This window comes from Pantherophis guttatus, chromosome 1 (assembly GCF_059756535.1).
Source record: "Pantherophis guttatus breed Tessera chromosome 1, ASM5975653v1, whole genome shotgun sequence".
Classification (NCBI taxonomy): domain Eukaryota; kingdom Metazoa; phylum Chordata; class Lepidosauria; order Squamata; family Colubridae; genus Pantherophis; species Pantherophis guttatus.
In genome coordinates, this window is record NC_142063.1 from 146963458 (window position 1) to 146984000 (window position 20543).

The 20543-nt window shown below is 37.1% G+C and overlaps 1 protein-coding gene across 8 annotated transcripts in view; it reads right to left on the reverse strand.

Annotated features, from left to right (window-relative positions):
- Positions 1-20543, reverse strand: part of RBMS1 (RNA binding motif single stranded interacting protein 1) — a 144018-nt gene that overhangs the window by 18084 nt on the left and 105391 nt on the right. For all 8 annotated transcript variants that reach the window (XM_087881953.1, XM_034426106.3, XM_034426090.3 and 5 more), the window contains exons 4-6: positions 19794-19885; positions 9716-9873; positions 6213-6292 (exon numbers count right to left, since the gene is read on the reverse strand). In XM_087881953.1, coding sequence (XP_087738079.1) covers positions 6213-6292; positions 9716-9873; positions 19794-19885 — 330 coding nt within the window. The remainder of the gene's footprint in view (positions 1-6212; positions 6293-9715; positions 9874-19793; positions 19886-20543) is intronic.

Below are 20543 nucleotides of genomic sequence, written 5' to 3' on the forward strand. Positions count from 1 at the left end.
AAACAGGAATGAGAGCAGTACCTGCCTCAATTATATTCCTTCCTTTTTCTCCACATTCAGGAACATTTTTGCCTTGTTTTAGTGCTGAAGAAACTCATTTGGGTAACAAGCCCCAACCATTATTTGCATGCTCTCCTCCACACAATTAACACTATGCAAGTAAGTGCTTCCTTCTAGATTGCACATTATGGAGTAGTAGCAAGTGGGATGCCTAGAGAGGAAGCCTTAACCCTAGGTGCCTGTGGGAGGACCCTAAACAGTCATTACTGTCAATCACTGATGGCAATCCCTTTCGGTGGTTTTTTCAATACAGTGGATTACAAGAAAATGAATGGAGAGGCAAGGGCAAAACTGGGCTGGCTTTAGTCCTTATCTGAACATTGATTTCACACGTATTAAGTTGTGATTTCCTCATTTCTCTAAGTTTGTTCTTGTTTCCAACAATGGCTCTTACAGCCTAACTCTGCAGCTACTGTACCTTCATACATATTCCCGCTAACACTACCAACTTTTTTTAGTCTTACATCTATTCTATTCCAAGAACAGCAAGAATTGAATAGGTTCTAATGCTTCCTTAGTTCTTTCTGAATAGTCCTAATACTGTAGACTGTCAGGGTTCTTTTACTTTAGAGGTTCCTTATTCTATAAGGTGATTTTAGAAATGTTTAGAGTGTGCTATAGTATGAATTGCTGTTTTTAGCCTATGTCTGTACGGTGCTAAGTTAAAGGCACAGGGTTAATAGATATACTACCACTATGATTGTCACTTGCCTAGGCTATTTTATTCTTTTTAGGAACTTCTACAGTTGTAGCTTTTTTCTGAATGGGGCAGATGCCCAAAGCTTCCAAGTACTTCATTTGCACACTGTAGTATAAAAGCTAAATAAATGCTTTTTACAAAGTTCAATAGAGTAAAAAGAAAAAAAAAAGAGAAAGAGAGTCTGGCCTGATTTTCTTAGAAATGTTTGTTCAGCATTTCCTGAACATCTTGCTATCCAAGAGTCCCAGCTTTTTCTCCTGTCAACCTATCTGGCCATTTTGCATTTGATTCCAGATGTTTTTTTCAGCTTAGATATGACAGCACGGCTTTTTTAGATGGTTTTCCATCCAAATCTGTTCAATAACATGTCCTGACTTCTCTGTTCTTGCAGACTTTTCTCATCCAAACCAAGGTTGCTGATTTAGCCAACAGTCCTCCATTAACAGGAATTTGCTTTTTGGCAGATTTATTTTATCCTTGTCCTACACAGAAATAAGCTGTACTGCTAACAGACAGTAACTACTGCCTCTTCTGAAGCTGGAGTGAAGCAAACCTTGCCCTTTTCACTATGCCAAGGAGCAAATCTGAATTTAAAAAGAAGCCAGCCAGACATCAGAAGAGTATACAAGACAGGTCGTAAATGGCAATGTATAAGACGTTCTGAATGCAAACCATTTTGAATTCAAACAGCTGTGTTTTGAGTTCAAAATAACTATTTGAAAGAATCTATTTCAGTCATTCCAAAATGGCCCAAAACAATCCATTTAAAGAGCAAAACAACTGTTTTGAACACAAAACAGCTGTTTCAAGTTCAAAACAGAGATATCAACTTCAAACAGTTCAAATTCAGATCATTAGTCAGAAACTATGCGGAGATATATACACAAGCAGCACAGGAAAAAAAAAGACAAAAGTCTAGAGAGTTGATTGCATCATATGCCAGTCAGCTGGGTATTAAACTAATATGTAAGTTTGATAATTAACTGAATTATTACTATTAATAATACCTTAATAATAATATCCCATGCCCTTTACATGGACGACTTGAAGCTGTATGGAAATAATACCATCTGAAACAGAATTGCCGCTCAACATGTCCACAGAGGTAGTTAAGATATTGCAATAGAGTTTGGACTGGACAAATGTGCCCTGCTTACCATCAAATGGGGAAAATGGTGAAAGCTGAAGGAATCAAGATGTCCTATGTAAATAACATGAGGAGTCTAGATGAAGATGATCACTATAAATACTTGGGCATCCTTCAGGTTGACATCAAGCACAACAAAACCAAGAAAAAGATTAGACATATCAGAAGAGTGAAGAAGAACTTAAAGTGCAAACTCAGTGGAGGAAATACCATCAAGACAATAAACACTTGGCCAATTTCAGTCATTAGATACACAGCTGGAATGGTAGACTAGACTCAAGCGGAATTAAAGGAGCAGAAAAATAATGACAATGAATCATGTCCTTCAACCACACAGCAATGTTGACAGACTCTATTTACCAAGGAAAACGGATGTGCATGGAATCTTGCAAGTACATTAGACAATTGAAGAAAAAAAAAGGGCACGAGAAAAATATATTAAGGATAATGAAGAAGATGCACTGAACCTAGTATACCAGGAAGGCCTGCTGAGTACTGGAGAGACCAAACTTGCCTACAATAAAGACCAAATGAAGAACAGAAAGTAGACATGGGAAGACAAAGCATTACATGGCCACTACATTTAAAGAATAGCCGGGAAGGCAGATAATAACAAGAGTTGGCAATGGCTAAGAGCAGGAAAGTTGAAGAAAGAGACAGAGGGGCTAATTTTGGCTGCACAAAACCAAGCCTTAAGAACAAATGCATAAAAAGCCAAAATTGAGACGACAGCAACAGATAGCAAGTGCTGCCTCTGCAAAGAACCTGAAAAACAGTGGACCGCCTGGTTAGCTGCTGCAAGAAGATTGTACAGACTGACTACAAACAATGGCACAACAAAGTAACAACAATGGTGCATTGGAAGATCTGCAAGAAATATCATTTGCCTGCAAGCAAGAAGTGGTGAGACCATAAAAGAGATAAAGTAATAGAAAATGAAGAAGCTAAGGTACTCTGGGGCTTTAGACTTCAAAAAGACAGGCACCTGCCACATAACAGCCAGACTTAACAATTGCTGATAAAAAAAGGTTAAAAAAAAAGTCTGGATAACAGATGTGGCAGTATCTGGAGACAGCAGAATAGAAGAGAAAGAACCGGAGAAGATAACAAAATGCAAAGACCGCAAATAGAAATAGAATGACTGTAGCAAAAGAAAGTAAAGTTAGTACCAATAGTCAAAGGTATCTTGGGTGCAATCCCAAAACAATTGGAGTACCACTTGAACACCATCGGCATTGACAAATTCACCATCAGTCAATTGCAAAAAGCAGCTTTACTCAGAACAGCTTACATCTTGTGAAAATACCTCTAACACCATCAAACTTCTACATCTGCCTATTCCAGATCCTTGAGAAGAATTCAATAGGTGGACAAAAATGTCAAATCCCATCTGAACATCTGGTTGACTGTGCGACAGGCTGTAATAATTATATACCAGATAGGTATATGTTGAAAAGAATAAAGTACAGATAATTGATGGCGTAATACAAGGGGATAGTAGAATAGAAGAAAAAGAATTGAAGAGGTTTACAAAATCGCAAAGTTGAAACTGAAAGATTATAGCATATCAGTGTTTTTCGGCATACTAAGTGCCATACCAAAAAATCTCAGACGGCACTTAGAAAATCTGCACATTGACAAAATGTGCATCTGTCAATTGTAAAAGGAACTTCTGCTTGGATTCACACATATACTACTCTGATACATTACGACATCCTACATTCTTAGAAGAACTCAATGCCAACAACAATATCAGTTAAAGATCGGGCAGCTGTGACTTCACATTGTTGCTAACAGACAATAATTTAACAATTGCTGATAAGGAAGACGAAAAGGTATGGGCACTATAGTGTACACTGACATACTTTGAGACAGCAAAGTAGAAGAGAAAGAACTGGAGAAAAATCACAAAATATAAAGACCTGCAAATATAAACAGAATAACTGTGGCAAAAGAAAGCAAAATTAGTACTACTAATAATAGACCCCTTGGGTGCAATCTCAAAATATCTGGAGCACCACGTGAACATTATCAGCATTGACAAAAATCACCACCACTCAATTGCGAAATGCAGCCTTACTTGGAACAGCTTACAACCTGCAACGATATCATTAATATTATTAAATAGCAACATCTGCCTATCTCAGGTCCTTGGAAAGGACTAGACAAAAATGCCAAATCCAGTCACATCTGGCTGATTGTGTGATCAGTGATAATTTATTAAACATGTATGCTGCCCAACTCTTAATGACTCTGGATGGCTCACAACAATTCAAAAATAAAATCAATAAAACATAAACAATAAAGATAAAAGATGGCAAATACTTAATCCATTACTTTTAAGGACAAAGCAAACATGTTAAAACTTTATTAGGTGATTGTCATATTATAAATACTTCCTTGCATTAAACTCAAGTCTACTTACTCTTCATGCATTAGCAAATACTGTTTCCAACATTAAAGATGAAATCTAATGTATCCTATCAGAGAAAATGACCACAAGCTATTTAAGTTTCTTTTTATTTCAAGGTGCAGCAGTAACTGTTATCACATATACAATATCAACCTCAATATTCTGGAAGAGTAAGAGTTAATCATTGGGAGCTTGTAATGAATTTCAGAAACCCAACTGTTAATTCCCCATAACTTTAATCAAATCATAGCTCTCCAGGCAGCCAAAGAGAGAATTACAAAGGATAGCAGCCAAAGGGACCATCACAAATTCCTTAGCAATTAGAAGAGTTTGTCTTAATTTTATTTACTTTTCCCACAAAGCTATGTCCTTCTGGTCAGCATGGGGCCCCTCAAAAGTGGCTGACTTTCCAGAGAATATCAATGAGCAAAGCAACAATCACTGGTAAGAACATGGAAAAAGATATTTGTTAAGAAATTCTACAATACTGAACTGTATGGTTTGGACATATAACAATTATGAGATAAACCATATTTACTTCCAATTCTTTCTTAATCTAAATTCTGTTCAGCCTGCTCTTCCCAATGTCATATCATTGTAATATCACTGGAAAGTAGAAGAAAGGTTTTCTTCCTGATTGAGTTCAAAAAAGGCTTTCTTGTTGATTGATCGATTGATTGGTGGATGTAGTAAGTGGTCTTCTTACCCTGCACTCAACTTCTGGTTCATTATTTTTATTTTTTAATCCTATAGAGAAATATGTTATTCTATTCTGGCAGATGTTGACAATAAAAGGGTGTTCACTTCTGGCAGTATTATGAGCTATCATAAATTGAAAGCTGTCTATCACAAAGTGGGTTGGGATTTTAACAGCAATCAATGAGTACATTAATTTTTATTAACAGCAGCTCTTATGATCCCCCCCCCCCCGGTTTTGCAATAGTAACATACAAGATACTGTGGTATCAACAGCAACAGCAGCAACAAAAATCAACAAAAGAAAAAAACACACAAGCAACTTCAAATATATATGTATGTATGTATGTATGTATGTATGTATGTATGTACCAAAGTTTCATATGAAGAGTCACAGTCAGTGCTAGCAAGCAAAGAAATCTATGTGAAGAAGTGAGCTAATTAAAAACTGAAGATTCATTTGATCCTTCCTCTTCCTGCACACACATTCCAGAATTATTTACTACAGCTGCAGGGATTTGAAGTACTGTAATGTATGCCTTAGTGCTAGAATATTATCATATTAGTCTTCCGTCTGGTCTCCCTTTGGTTACAGTAAGTGGAATAAATAACGCTTGCACTACTGAATAGCTGAACGCCAGAGGCAACAGTATCCGTAATCTCCCTGTTCACATACAGCAACCTTTTCAGAGTTTCTGCAACCATGTGAAAATTTCCACAAAAGGGTACTCAATGTACAAGAAAAGTGCTACAGAAGAATGGTCGGCGACACTGACAATAGCCTAATTCACAAGTCGCGTCTGTCCACATGACTGTCTGCTGAGAGAAGAATGGACTGTTTCCATGTTCAAAAGGGATTGGCTTGAATTGGCCTGGGGCTAGCAATCTTCTCATGTTAATTAAGATAATAAGGGAGGGACTATCAGAGGAGGGTGGGAACGGAAGGCATTCTCCGTCCTCCCTCCCTCCCTCCCCTTCTCCCTTCCTTCCATCTTTCTCCCAGAGTCTGATTAGCACCGCAAAGGGAACAGGAATGTTTTGCTTTAAAAACAACAATGATGATACAACACCCACATTTCTGTTTTGCCTCCACTTTTTATACTCTAGTTCTAAGACTCATTAACTGTGCATTTTCCATGGAATGAAAGTGTGTTTATGTGTACACATAAACAAATACACACACGCACACCACTTACCAGAAACTCCTGGTGGGGTTTTAATAAATTTCCCATTGAAATGAGCAATCACTGCTTCACATTTCTCTGTTGATTCCATCCTATTAAAAATATAGAAAGTGTATTATTATTGTATTAATGTCCATTAATACAACTCTGCCCAGAATTCCCCTGTGGTAAGATGGGTGGCCAATACATGTTATAAACAAACAAACAATAGTTTCAGTTCTTTTACTGTATGGTTACAATGATCAGATGAAATTGTTGATCTGATTTAGGCAGAAGGTAAAATCAAAGATTAGCACGACTGGCCAGGCGCAACATTTCTGTTGCGCTTTCTTTCCCCTGTAAACTGCTATTTCCTCCCTTGAGCTACCTTTAATTTTCTGACAAACTGGAAGTGAATGAGAGAACGCAGAAGCCCATGGCTCATTTTCACAGCGCCTAACCTAGTTTCCTGACACTTGGCGTAGTTAATATAGCGTTAGAAGGATTCAGTTTCAGGCAGCCACCTAGGTTTTTACAACTGCACATAACTAGATGCCTCAGCTTTACTTTCCTTCTTGCCCAGTTCTAGGAGGGGTTTTCTTTAATGAAGAACACTGAAGGTTTAATTTCCCCTATTCTGCCAGGGCTAGCTCCTCCTATTACAAGTCTGCAGAGCATTCATATCTATGGGCGTATTTATTTATTTATTATTTATTAATTAAATTTCTATACCGCCCTTCTCCAAATAGGACTCAGGGCGGTGCACAGCCAAGGTAAAAACAGAGCATACAAAATTTAAAAACAGTATTAAAATAATTAAATATTTGGCCGTAAATTAAAACAACCCAATTTAAAATCAATTTAAAATTTAACTCAAGCCAGCCCAGCTAGTTGAAATAAATAGGTTTTCAGGGCCCGACGAAAAATCCGGAGGTCTGTTATTGTACGTAACTCTGGGGGAAGGTTGTTCCAGAGGGTGGGCGCCGTCACAGAGAAGGCTCTCCCCCTGGGGGTCGCCAGCCGACATTGTATGAACAGCAATAGCACTTAGACTTATATACCGCTTCATAGTGCTTTACAGCTCTCTCTAAGCAGTTTTACAGAATTAAGCACCTTTTCCCCAACAATCTGGGTCCTCATTTTTTTCAATTTTGGAAGGATGAAAGGCTGAGTCACAGCCTCAAATCTTCTCAGAACCAAACTTCTAGCTGTGGGCAGTGTTAGCCTGCAATACTGTATTCTAACACTGCATCACCACGGTTCATGAAGCTGGCTGACCCAATCTTAAAGCTGCAAAAGACTAATTTTTGATCACATTTTTGTATGTTGGCATTGGAGCAGATTCCTGAGAATATCATGAATAGTCCAGAAATCACTAGAGCAGGGGTGTCAAACTCACGTTGTCACGGCGGTGTCATGTGACATATCAGGACCGTTTCCCCCTTTGCTAAACCAGGCATGGGCGTGGCCAGCGCATGACACATCCTGCTGTAGGCTGGGAGGTTGACAGCCCTGCACTAGAGGGATCACCAGCAGGAAAAAGAGGATCCTAATCCTGCAACATAGGGCTTTAGTCAGACCCCATTTAGAATACTGTGCCACTTCTGGAGACCCGACTTTAAAAAAGATATTGAAATCCAGAGATAGGCAACAAAAATAGTGCAAAATCTGAGGGACAAAACATATCAGGAGACACCGGAGGATCTGAATATGTAGATCCTGGAGACAGAAGTGAAATATATTAAGGGTGTGAATAAGGTTCTGGAAGGCAGTATTTTCAATATTAAGCAAAAATCAACGACATAGGAGCATAACCTCGAACTGAGAAATTTTAAAAGCAGTGAGTTATTACTTCACAGAAAGACTAGTGAAAGCTTGGAACCAATTTCCAGTAGAGATAGTGGGTCAATCATCAGTAACTGAGTTTAAACATGCTTAGGATAAACTTATGTCTATATCCAACAAACAAATAAAAATAATTTTAAATAATCAAAATTAATTAATTAAAAATAAAACACAAGCAATAAGCACTCAAAGGGTAGACTTGATGGACCACTGGATCTTTTCTTGCTGTCAGTTTTCTATGATTCTATAAAACAAACAAATGGATCATTAAGAGCCATGGTGGTGCAGTGGTTAGAATGCAGCAGCGCAAGCTACTTCTGTTGTCTGCTGTTTACCTGCAATTTGGCAGTTCAAATCTCACCAGGCTCAAGGTTGACTCAGCCTTCCATCCTTCCGAGGTTGGAAAACTGAGGACCCAGATTGTTGGAGGCAATAGACTGACTCTGTAAACCGCTTAGAGAAGGCTGTAAAGCACTGTGAAGTGGTATATAAGTTTAAATACTATTGCTATTAAGATAAATCGATTCGGAATTCTTTCTTGAGGCACAAATGATCAACTTCAAATGATCATATTTAGACATATTTCCAATTGGGCCTTTCAGAAGTCCTAACCATGTACGCATCCTCAGCATTATGGATTTTTAAGGCAGCCAGATCTTCACATAATGTGTCCAAAACAACACTGGCAGGATAAAAAAAAATCTATTAAAAAATGACCAGCTGAGCCTTCTCATTTGTGCCTTGAGTGAGAACTCTGGATTGATCTGTTCTATGAGACATTTTAAAAGCAGTCTTATGTACTATGGCAAGTGTGAGATATTTATGATTCTTCAAAAGTTGCTGAATGAAACCTTCCAGGAATAGCCGAGAAAAGGCAAGATGAGAATGTACATTGATTTGTTCTAGGATCCATTTACTTGTTCTTTTGGTTATCCGTGGTATTCTTAAGACTCTTCTCCAACGCCAAAAGCATCAATACATTTCTGTTCTGCTTGTTCAAAGTCAAATATTTGTAATACTTCGGAGTTTTTTTCTACATAAACAGCCATTTAACTGACTATAATATTCACTAACAAAAGCACGCAAATGGAACTGCCTGTCAATTAACTACTTGTCTGACAGCAATCTAAACTGCTCTTATGTAAGTGATTGCCTGCCTCTCAATTGCAACAGCAATGAAAGTTAAATTGAACCTCACACTAGCAAATAACAATGAGGGGAAACTTTGCTTCCTAGGAGCCAAGACTTATTTCATTTAGATACAAATAGTAAATGATTCGATCAACAGATATTACTCCATATAAATATCTCATCCCTTACTTTTCAGATGGTTGAATATTTTTTGACCAATTAGTTGAGCCAGTACTGTTTGTTCAAATGATCATCTTTGAATCAAATTCATTTTTGTAGCAAAGCCAGACAGGTTTTCCCAGCTCAGCATCTCTTTGCCCCTTTACTGAAGAAATGTGATGTAATTGGAGTGTTCAATCCAACAGAAGAGAATGGATGAAGGTCAGGCTGGTTTTTTGCTCACAGATGTCTCATTACCCAACTAGGAAACATCAACAGTGCCACTGATGATGTTACCTAGTTGGATAATGAGACACCTGTGAGCAAACAGCCAAGTTCAGAGAGCTCTGAAGACTTCAGAAGAAACACAATTTCAAAAAATTACATGAATGACAACCTACCTTGCAAAGCCAACTCCACGACTTGTGCCATTGGAATCACGAAGTATTCTTGTTGAGATAACTTGTCCAAAAGGTTTTAGCATGTTCTCAAGCTCTTGTTCATCCATTGAAAGTGGCAAATTGGAAATATATAAATTAGTTGGATCTTGCTCCTGTTGCTGAAAAGCAATTAAAATTATTTTATTAGTTGTTACAGTTATGAGCCATACAAAATATAAGATTATTACCAAAGTCTCCAGAATAAAGTGAATCTAATAATAATATAGGCTACAGCCAACAAACTTTTAATTCTGAAGTCATCAAACAGCAGTCTATCAAGCTTCAGTGGAGATCAATGAAACTTCTCTAAAGAAATGGTTGTGTCCAAAACCTATGATTACATCTATTCACTGCTACCAGCATTCACAGCATGAAGCTCTTCCTTCTTGTGATAATGTAAGCTATTATTATCTCTACAATTACATTCAAATGAAAAAAAATCCCAAATAAAAGGAGAAGCATTTGCTCCAGAATGGCACAGAAAGCAAAGATAGAAGGCTGTGCTGCTTAATAACCCCCCTCCGCCCCACAACACACTATCTCAATTATAACTAGTTGATTAGGCTGATTCACATGAAAAACAAAAGACAAAAGTTGACATGTATGCTGTCTGCCTCCTCTTTTTTATATTATAAAAATGTCTTTGAGGAAGCATCCATCACAATGATGCAAAGGGTCAAAATTCATGCCTTGTGTTCAAAATCTCTATTAAGCAAGATGAAGCTTCTTCTTCTCGTAGATGTTATTAATGGCACTGTCAACATCTCCAGGAAAAGCCACGCCTGGAGTCCTTAAAATATGCGGGTAGCTGGAAGCTTAAAGGGGATACACAGATTTTCAACTCAATATTTAGATTCAAACTTATTCAAAAATACCATGCTTACATTTTCTTTTTCTTAGTTCCATCTCCACACACACACACACATACTTTCTAATTTCCTAATGGCAAAGAATATGTGGGTTTCATTTTTGAAAACTACCCTTGCCAGATTTTTTTAAAAAAACCTCATTTTTCCTTTCCTCTCTATGCTGCAGTGCATGACTAGAGAGCATTTTTAAGGCCTGGAAGGTTATAAGGGAAAAAGGACAAGAGGGAAATCAGCTTTTGCTATAAACACATAAACAAGCACGCATGCACACATACCCTTTCTTCTTGCTCCAGCTCTATAAAAATATTAGATCAACTAACTCACATGTAATAACAAAGCAAATTGCATTTAAGATCATAGTTTGTGTGTCATAAATTCTGAATAACCATTTGCAAAAAAACATAAGATATAAAGGAGATAAGACATAGAAATAAGATTTCTTTGGGAAAATGTTCAGATTTTAGTACGTTTTTAATCTTTGCAATCTGATGAAGGTATTTCTCAGTTTAGAAAAACAAACGTCACTGCATGTTTAGGAATCTAGCAATGTTATGCATTTGCATCTTTTAAGGTATTTTATATTAATCTTTCACTATTGATATATAATGAAGACGGTAATATATGGAACTTTCAGTGTGATGAATATACTTGTTTTTCCTAAAATATAAAAATAAAACACCAGTACTACAGTAATAGTAACAAGCAAAGACAACCATTTAATCATATAGTCATTGCTTTTATGCACATCCTGAATTATGCTCCAAGATGCAAAATAAAACAGAATTCACTCCTGAATCACTCTTATTAAAAATGTTCATTCTCTCTCTACACACACACACTCCCCATTCTTTTTAGAAACTTATTTTCTGTACTATGGACTTGTAACTTGAGGACCAGGAACTTGTATGCATAAGTTTAAACTTCAGTTTATTTGAAGTGGACTATATTAGGCCTAAGAAAAATAACAGGTACAAAAAATATTTAAAAGGCTTTAGTTGATGAGATCAGGACTGTGATATTTGTAACAGAATTCAGGCCTAAAATTCATTATTCTAATAGCAACTATTATGGATATGATTCCGTATGTCTTGATTTGTTATCTCATGGTAAGAAGCTAGATTAGGGACATGCATTGTTCCTCCTTTCAGGTGGCACCTACCTTATGGAGTTATCTTTAACAATAATGAGCCACAGGTAAATTTATTTTTAAATATCTGACCAGATTTAGATAGTTTAATGAGTTTTTTTATTAATATACATGTAATCCTCAATTTACAACCATAATTGAGCCCAAAATTTATGTTGCTAAGTGTTCTGCCCCAGCTCCGGATTCCCGAGGATATTGACACACACCAACGGTCCTTATCAAATTTATTAAGTAGCAAGAATAAACCAAAGTCCGGCAAAGGTTGACAACCAGCCCAGAAAACAAGATACGATAAGACTTTTCCAAAAATGCTCTGATGATAATTACAAGTTGTTTCCAGCAAGAAACTTACTAACTGTGTGTGACTTAAATAGACTAAGGGAGTGGCCAATTATCCTCAAGCCTTACTCTCGAGAAGACCTCCTCCTCCTGAGTAGCCACTCCTGCCTTTTGGCAGCCCTGCGTGCTCGAGTATTGAGAAGAGGCTCCTCCACTTCGCTCTCTCCACTTGAAGGAGCCTGTGGAGGTTCTGAAGGACCTGGCTGAGTCTCTGCCTCTGGCACCACATCCTCTTCAGCCTCCTCGCTGTCCAATGCAAGCGCCGGCTGTGCCGGCTGCTGGCGAGACACACCAGCCTCCTCGTCGTCGGGATCAGCCACAATCTGTGCAGGCCGCTGGCGGGCCACAACACTAAGTGAGACATTTGTTAAGTGAGTTTTGCCCCATTTTACGACCTTTCTTGCCTCAGTTGTTAAGTGAATCACTGCAGTTGATAAGTTAGTAACCAGGTTGTTAAGTGAATCTGACTTCCCCATTGATTTTGCTTGTCAGAAGGTTGCAAAAAGGGATTGCCTGACATTGGGACACAGCAACTGTCATAAATATGGACCAGTTGCCAACCATCTGAATTTTGATCACATGATTATGGGGATGCTGCAAAGGTTCTAACTGTGAAAAACTCTCATAAATCACTTTTTTCAGTACCATTGTAACTTTGAAAAGTCACTAAATGAACTGTTGTAAATTGAGGACTACCTGTATAAATAACAGATATCTTGATCATTCAAATAAGATTTGATAAGGATTAGTACAAATATTGGTAATCACTATACTTTGGATTAATTGATCACATTAGCTAAAACAGTGCAAATCTTGTTTGTTTAGTTCGTATGTGCCCAGTCAAGTGCCTCATTTAATAGCTTGGCTATCACATTTTTCACCAATTTCAGCTTCCAATCCAAGCACAAGGATGAGCCGATTTGGAGTTCATTTTATACACTGCTCCAATATTATTGTAATGGGAGAATATTGCTTATTCACAAAATGGCTGCCATCCCCTTGGGACCACTACCCCCGTTTGTTTAGCTTTCCTTCAACTACTGGGCTACATTTCCCCCAAAATTCTGTTGCCTCCCACTATTTTTATTCTTTAATAATGTCAAAGAGGCCTCAAAGGCAATCATGGAGATAGATAATACCATAGTCCAATGCTTTTGGACCTGCAGGATGTCCGTTCTCCACTGATTCATAACAAAATCACAGATGGAGCTTGAAACCTAACAAGAATCAAGGGAAATGCCTGTAGATACTGCCTACAATCATCACACTGCCTACCTTTGATAGACAGTATTTACTTCATCATGACATGCAGATGGATCAGATCTAGGCAGACATATCAATACTGCACCCTGAAGAGATATATTTTGGTAAGCTATATTAGCTCATGGAACGGACTATAAAATAATATGACTACCAAAGGACCATGCCTCTGAAAATCGTCTGCTATGGAAGGAGGGCACCATTTCAGTTATGTTCTACATGTGATCTTCCCATGGACCCTTATCTGGCCACTGTGGAAACAGAATATTTTGTGTGGATTCAATACAGATTTTCTAATCTCCATAAGCCCTTATTACTTAGCAAATTTTCAGAGCAAATGCTCTGCTTTTATCAAAAAATGGTTTTGTGAATGAGATAATCATCAGAAGGAAAAATTCAACATAGCAGTGGACAAGATAATGAATTGTAAGTCAAGGCAACAAGTACTTTAGATAAGGCAACGTTTTATACCTTTAATCTATACCAGAAGTAATGATTTCTAGAAGATACATTAGAATTTTCCAAGAAAAGAATTACTCAGCAAATCTAAAAAATAGTGGTCAAAAACATACAAGAGTAATTCTATTAAAATAAATGTGATTTGTTTTTAAAAAAACAATTGAGCTCAATTTGTTCTAGAGCAAGAACTGATTTTCATTCCTGGAATCCTGACAGTTTTATAATGTTGTGTAATTGCCTATTTCCAATTCAGTTCTTTTTACTAAGCACATATACAGAGTCTAAATTAAAAATTCCCCATTTTGATATAAAAATGATTGTTTCAAGTATAGGAGTGCAACATGCTTCAGTTTTGACCCTTTCCAGAGTGTTCCAATATAGAAATAGAACTATATGAAACTTGGAATACTTCTACAAAGATCTAACTGCCCATTTCATACCCAAAACAGTTGTTTTATGCTGTTCAATGGAGTGTTTAAACCTTGAAACCAGAGACATGCACATGTGGGAACGAGGGTTGCTTGTGTGAATGATAAAACAGATATCCTGGCATAAGCTTCCCTCTTTCATGGATGCATCATGATGTTGGATACATATATATCAAGAGCCTAGCTTATGTTGTGCTGCTCATTTTGTCATCCTGATGAAATCGTAGGATTCTGTGGGTGCCTCTGCTTGAAACAGTTCAAATTTGAAATGCTTTGCACACCAATATTTTTCACCAACCAGAATTTATAAGTTGGTTTCCATTCTAATGAATAGTTTCTTCAAATTTAGATGAGACTAAGAATGCTCAAATCAAAGACTTCGTCTCAAATAACTTCCTTGTGTGTGGCAAACTTCTCAGCACCTCTCCAATTATCCTTTAACCTGTAAATTGCAATGGTATCAAAGAAGTATTTAAGAACACATTTATCATCTACATACATAAAAGTCAGCATTGGCTAGGATCTTTTCAGGTGCACCATCTGTGAGTTTTTGAGGGATTTAGCAGTTTGGAATATATAATTAATTAACAAATAAATATTGTGCAAAGCTACTCTGGAAGAAATTATTTTAGGCAAAAGCAACATGTAGGCTACCTACATAATAAAAAAGTATTTTAAAAATTAATCTTATTTGGTAGTAAGAAAATATTCAGTTGTGCATAACTAATGTAAAAATTAAATGCTGAATATTATTACTTTTTTAAAATCCACAAAACTACAGACCTGGGGTGTTCACACTTTGATTGGGGCCCTATATTACTCCAGTGATCTCTAAGGTATGTTCTAATCCATATATTTTAAGATTTCTATAATCTATCAATGTAGACTATGGCTCACAACTGGATATTTTGTCGTCATCATCACCATTATCGCAACCTTGAGGTCAGGGACAAGTCCTAAATTAGACTTTTCTGCGACACAGGTTTTCTTTTAATGTAAAGACATTTTTAGAAGAGGGAAACAAACGAAACCTAAGTTTGCAGTCTAAAGTGGTACAAACCAAGCACAGATATATCAATTTGCAAGGAATGGACACATCTAAAATATGACTAGGTTCACTTATCAGGCTAATCTATGGTCTGTTTAATCATGATTTCTTGAATAAAGTGTACTTTATTCATGTAAGCTATGAAACATGGTTGCAAACCACAATAGCTAGGTTTATGTCACTTGATAAATCAACTGCAAAACAGTAAACTACATCTAGTATGATGTGCAAACTCATCTATGCATGCTGGAACTAATATGGTAGCAGCATCAGTTCAGTCTCTTTATATGCAAAATTAATTTTATGTTCTTTTATGCTTGCTGGAAAGGCCTCTATCCAAGCCAAATATTTAAATCAAACATACTTAGCACTGATTATAACCAAATTACTTTGGTTATCAAATTATGTCACTATTATGATATGCATCTTAAAAAGCATTTTCCATGACTTTCCATTTTATGTCACATGACCAATACTTAGAGGGGGGGGAGAGAGCGCTCTGCTTAAATGCCTCAAACTAGGAAATATATAGCTATATCATAAAGTCAAAACTTTTAAATGTTATGAGTAAGAAAATGGATCCCCATTATATCCACCATTATATAAGTGCATCATGTACAATCTCCTATATAAAAGGGATTATCTCAATCTCTTTCAAGTGAATGCAAATTATGACCATTTTATTCAATAACCTTTGTTGTGACCTAGATAAAGGGAATATAGTCCTCTCAGTTCTGTAAAACTTTCAGAACAATTTGATATTATAGGGGTCTGGGAGAAAGGCCATTCCTTTACAATAGTTCTACTCCTTCCTGAATAGGTAGTTTTGGACAGTAATGTTGGAAGATGAGTGGTTGAATTTCAGGCTACTGCTTTGTGGGGTGCCACAGGTCTCAGAGCTCTCTCCCTGCAATTTAACCTTGGTATGAAATTGATGGGAGAGGTCATCTGTTAGTTTAGGATGAGGTCTCTTTAATACAATGATGATAACCAGTTGTATTTCCCAAACCTGGGCTGATGTGGAGATGCAGTGGAGAGCCTCACATAGTATTGAGGCTATGAGGGACTGAATCGTAGAAAATAAACTAAAAGAAAAGAAAAGATGGAGGTAAGATTCATCTGAATCATGCTGGTTCTGCTATTGGTCTTGGATGGAATCAAACACCTTCCTAAGCAGGAGCCTAGGGGTTCTTTTGGACCACAACTAATGATTAGCCACTAGGTAGAATCTCTGGTCAGGGAGTCATAACTCAGCTTCTGCTAAGGCCTTGGCAATACATATGTCTTTGTCCTCATGATGCAAGACAATTGGTTTAGAATATGTTTACCTGGAACAGGTAAAGGCAGGCTTCAATTCAGTGCTACCAGGTTTGTGGGCACTACGTTAGTTATCATTAGGTTTCAAAGTGCTAATTTTATAAAGTTCTACATGGTTGTACTTCTAAGTATTATTTGGAATTGTGTATTCTGCATGGGAAGGGGTGTTTCAGATCTGCCTCCTCTAAGAGATGGGTGGGGCAGAAATCTTGAAGGCATGCCTTCTCAGTGGCCATCCTGTCTATGTGATAACATCTACACCCACACCGTCATCTTTTAGGATGTCTGAAAAGATGGTTTTCTTCTTCCAGTTATTTGGGGTTTAAATTGCTTATTTTCTTGATCATTCTCAGTGATGATGGATAATAAGGTGCAATTTAGGTTTGGAAATTTAATTTTAACCAGATTTCATGAAATTGTATAGTTTTATAGCCCTTAATTCTGTTTGTATGCTTTTATAACTGTGAATCAGCTAGAGTGGTTTGAATATGGCAAGATATAAATTTTATAACAGTCATAATAGCGTATGAGAAGACCTCTGGAGACATGTGTAAATAGTTTTATTTTTGTTTGGTGTCACATATATAGACATTAAACAATATGACACAAGCATTAACAAAGAGACCCAAAGAACAAGGCACACTGCATTTGACTTCAGAAAGAGCAAATGTTTTTGTGCATGTGATAAAATATGCATTAATACACATATGGTTTACATTTTGTTTTCCTGGAATTCATCCAAGGACATTTCTATTAGCTCTACTGTTCCTCAGCTAAGCATCTTAGGGAAAATACAGCATCACTGAAAATGCTGCAATACTTTACACTTGGGAACAGGACTATTATTATAAAAAGGCTACGTCTGGCCCCTATTTAATCTTTCTAAAACGTAAGAACTACAAATGACTTAAAAATTCAAAACAGCAAAGGTTTTTCAATCTGAAAGGAGGCATCTTAAGAGGATAGCTACTAAGTGTTTGGACAAGACTTGCCTGCCATTTTCAACAAGAGATTCAATGTACATCGGCTCTAATGAAATAGAATGGGTCAATCAATGTATTATTCAAGACTAGCAATATATCTCTTTCTCCATATGCCCCTTCACCATTTATGGAACAGATGAGAGTAACTACAAGTTAAAAAAAAATAAGCCTTCATGGTCTTTGTTTCCAGCATCTTGTATTGGGACTATCTACAAATTATCTTTATACTGCATGCATTCATTTCCCCCCCTTACTAAAAGTAGTGATGGGAAGGCTTATTGGGATTTGCAATGTAATGTTTTGTCCTACCACAGTAGCCCTGATCCAGAACAAGCTTCTCCTTGTGCTTGTACTATAATTTTCGGAGTATAAGATGCACCAGAGTATAAGACGCAGCATAGTTTTTGGGGAGGAAAATAGGGGGAAAAAATCTGCCTACCAGGTATTCATCTGGCTAGCATCCTTAGTCTGGTCAGCTTCAGCACATTAGTTTGCTGGTTTTGAGTGCGCACATGCGCTTTTTATCCCCTACTTGGGGATAAAAAACAGCTTCTAAAGCACAGCTGAGAGGGAGCAGCCCTGAGAAAAGCAGGCAAAGCCCTGAGATGGCTTCACTCGCTAGCACCTCGTTAGGGCTGAAAAAAAAGCTTCTAAAACACAGCTGAGAATTGGAGGGAGGCAAAGCCCAGGGAAGATCACTTCACTCGCTAGCGCCTTGTTAGGGCTGAAAAAAAAGCTTCAAAAAAGCTACATTCATAGTATAAGACGCACCCAAATTTTCAGCCACTTTTAGGGGGGGGGGAAAGTGTGTCTTATACTCCGAAAAATGCAGTAATTTGATATATAAAGAATATAAAGAAAAGCTCCCTTTGAAGAAAGCTGGGCCTTATGATAGCTATGTAATGCTAGAAGACTTGGTAAATGACCACTGAGAAATTACCTATGTACATCATTTTGAAATAGTAGCAGTGAAACTTTAAATTATGCTTATTCCCAATATAAACTTAGAAGTTAATTATGCTACTTCCAAACACCTGCTTTGTAACAATTCTTTTCTTGAAGACAAGAGAAAAGGAAAAGGTTTTTTTTTTTCCAGACAGACAACCTGCCAATTACAGTGAATAGTTTCTGAAAGAGAACATTTAGTTTCTTTATAGCAGCCACAGTATCAAGAACTATAGGTCCAAGGTTACAAAATCAAATAATCTCAAGTAGAACATTTCCAAGGATAATAGTTTGCTCTGTAAGTAGAGATATACACGAGACACTCAATTTACTATGCAATACTATACATTTGTCTTTGGAAGAAAACATTGCTGAGTCCACTGAAGTCTGTTATTACCAGAGTCTAAATGGTTGGTTCACTTTAGAAGTCCTTCAATAAGCATGCAGAAAGTCTCCATTTTAAATTTAAAATTAGAATTTAATTTATTCAGCCAGTGGTCTATGGTTTCGGCACTAGGCTACAGTCTAGGAGACTTCTGAGTTCTCATTCTGATTTAGGCAGGAAAGCCATCTGGGTGACTCTGGGGCCAGTTACTCTATCTCAGCCCAAGCCACCTCAACAGGGTTGTTATGGTGGGGAAAACAGGAGGAGGAAAGGAGTTTTATGTATGTTTACTGCCTTCTTTTTAAAAATAATAAAGGAAAAATAAAAATAAATAGTCTGCTGACTCTAAAACAATGAATAAATAACTTTCATTTTCAAAATAGGGTTAAACATTTATACAACAGTTGGAACTCAAACACACTGTGAACTATTATCCTTAATGATGCTTTTTATTTTAAGAAATATGTTGTTGTAAAAGGAAGGTTTATATGGCGGTCAACATTTCTTCATCGTGGCAACTTCTAGGTACATGGATCTAAGTTCCAGAGTACTGCAGCCACACAGAAATTATGAAGAATCCTGAGTATTGAACTGGACACAGCTGAAAATGGCTATGGTTTGGAACGCTGCTTTACATCAAGCTAAACACATTAATACTGGAGCCTAAACAAAATTATGTTGGAACACAACAAGTCTTAACAGCTTGCTTCCAGGTTTTATAAAGGCACAGCCTGGTTGAAGACAGATGGACAATGAAATAGTTTGATGGTTAATCTAAGTACAGTCTTCTTTTCTCTTTAGGTACTATTTAGATTGTACCAATGCTACCCAATGATCTTTCACTAGTACATTATCTTACCTTTGCCATCTGTGCTTGAACTCCAGTGGCTTTCAGGGCAGATACGGCTTTCTGAGCTGCAGCTGGACTATCAAAGTCCACAAAACCATAACCTAAAGTTTAAAAAAAAAATGTTTAATAAGAAATGTTCACTTTTCATTCTACTTAAAGGCACAGAATTGGAGGCATATTACAATATATGAATATTTTATTTTGTCCTCATAATGATCTCACTAGAAATTATAGAGAAGGATTTATTGAATGCCATTCAGCAAATGTCAGGCCTGAATGGAAGATCTGAAGCTGATTCTCCCACATCCTAGTTTTCTTAGAAACTTATAAGTAACCATGCAGTCTTTAAATTTATTTCACCTTCACAGTCTTCTGAATGGTGCACATATATGACTCTATAAAAACGTACCATTGATGAAATTCCTTCAGCTTGTTTTTGAGAAATATTTTCCTGGTACCACAATGTATACCCAATGTTATTATCTATCTAGAAACTGTTATATTCAGAATTGATAAAATAATGATGCCCTGAACTATGGATCAAATAGTAGTGGTCTAATCTCTCCGATTTCTGATAAATTTATCAGCAAATGGAAAAGCTCCATCTTATATACCGTATTTTTAGGAGTATAAGATGCACTTTCCCCCCCAAAAGAGGGTGAAAATTTGGGTGCGTCTTATATATTGAATGTAGCCCCGCCCACCTGCAGGCCCCCACCCTTTGGCCTCTGCCTCTCAGCAATTTACCTCCTTGCAGCA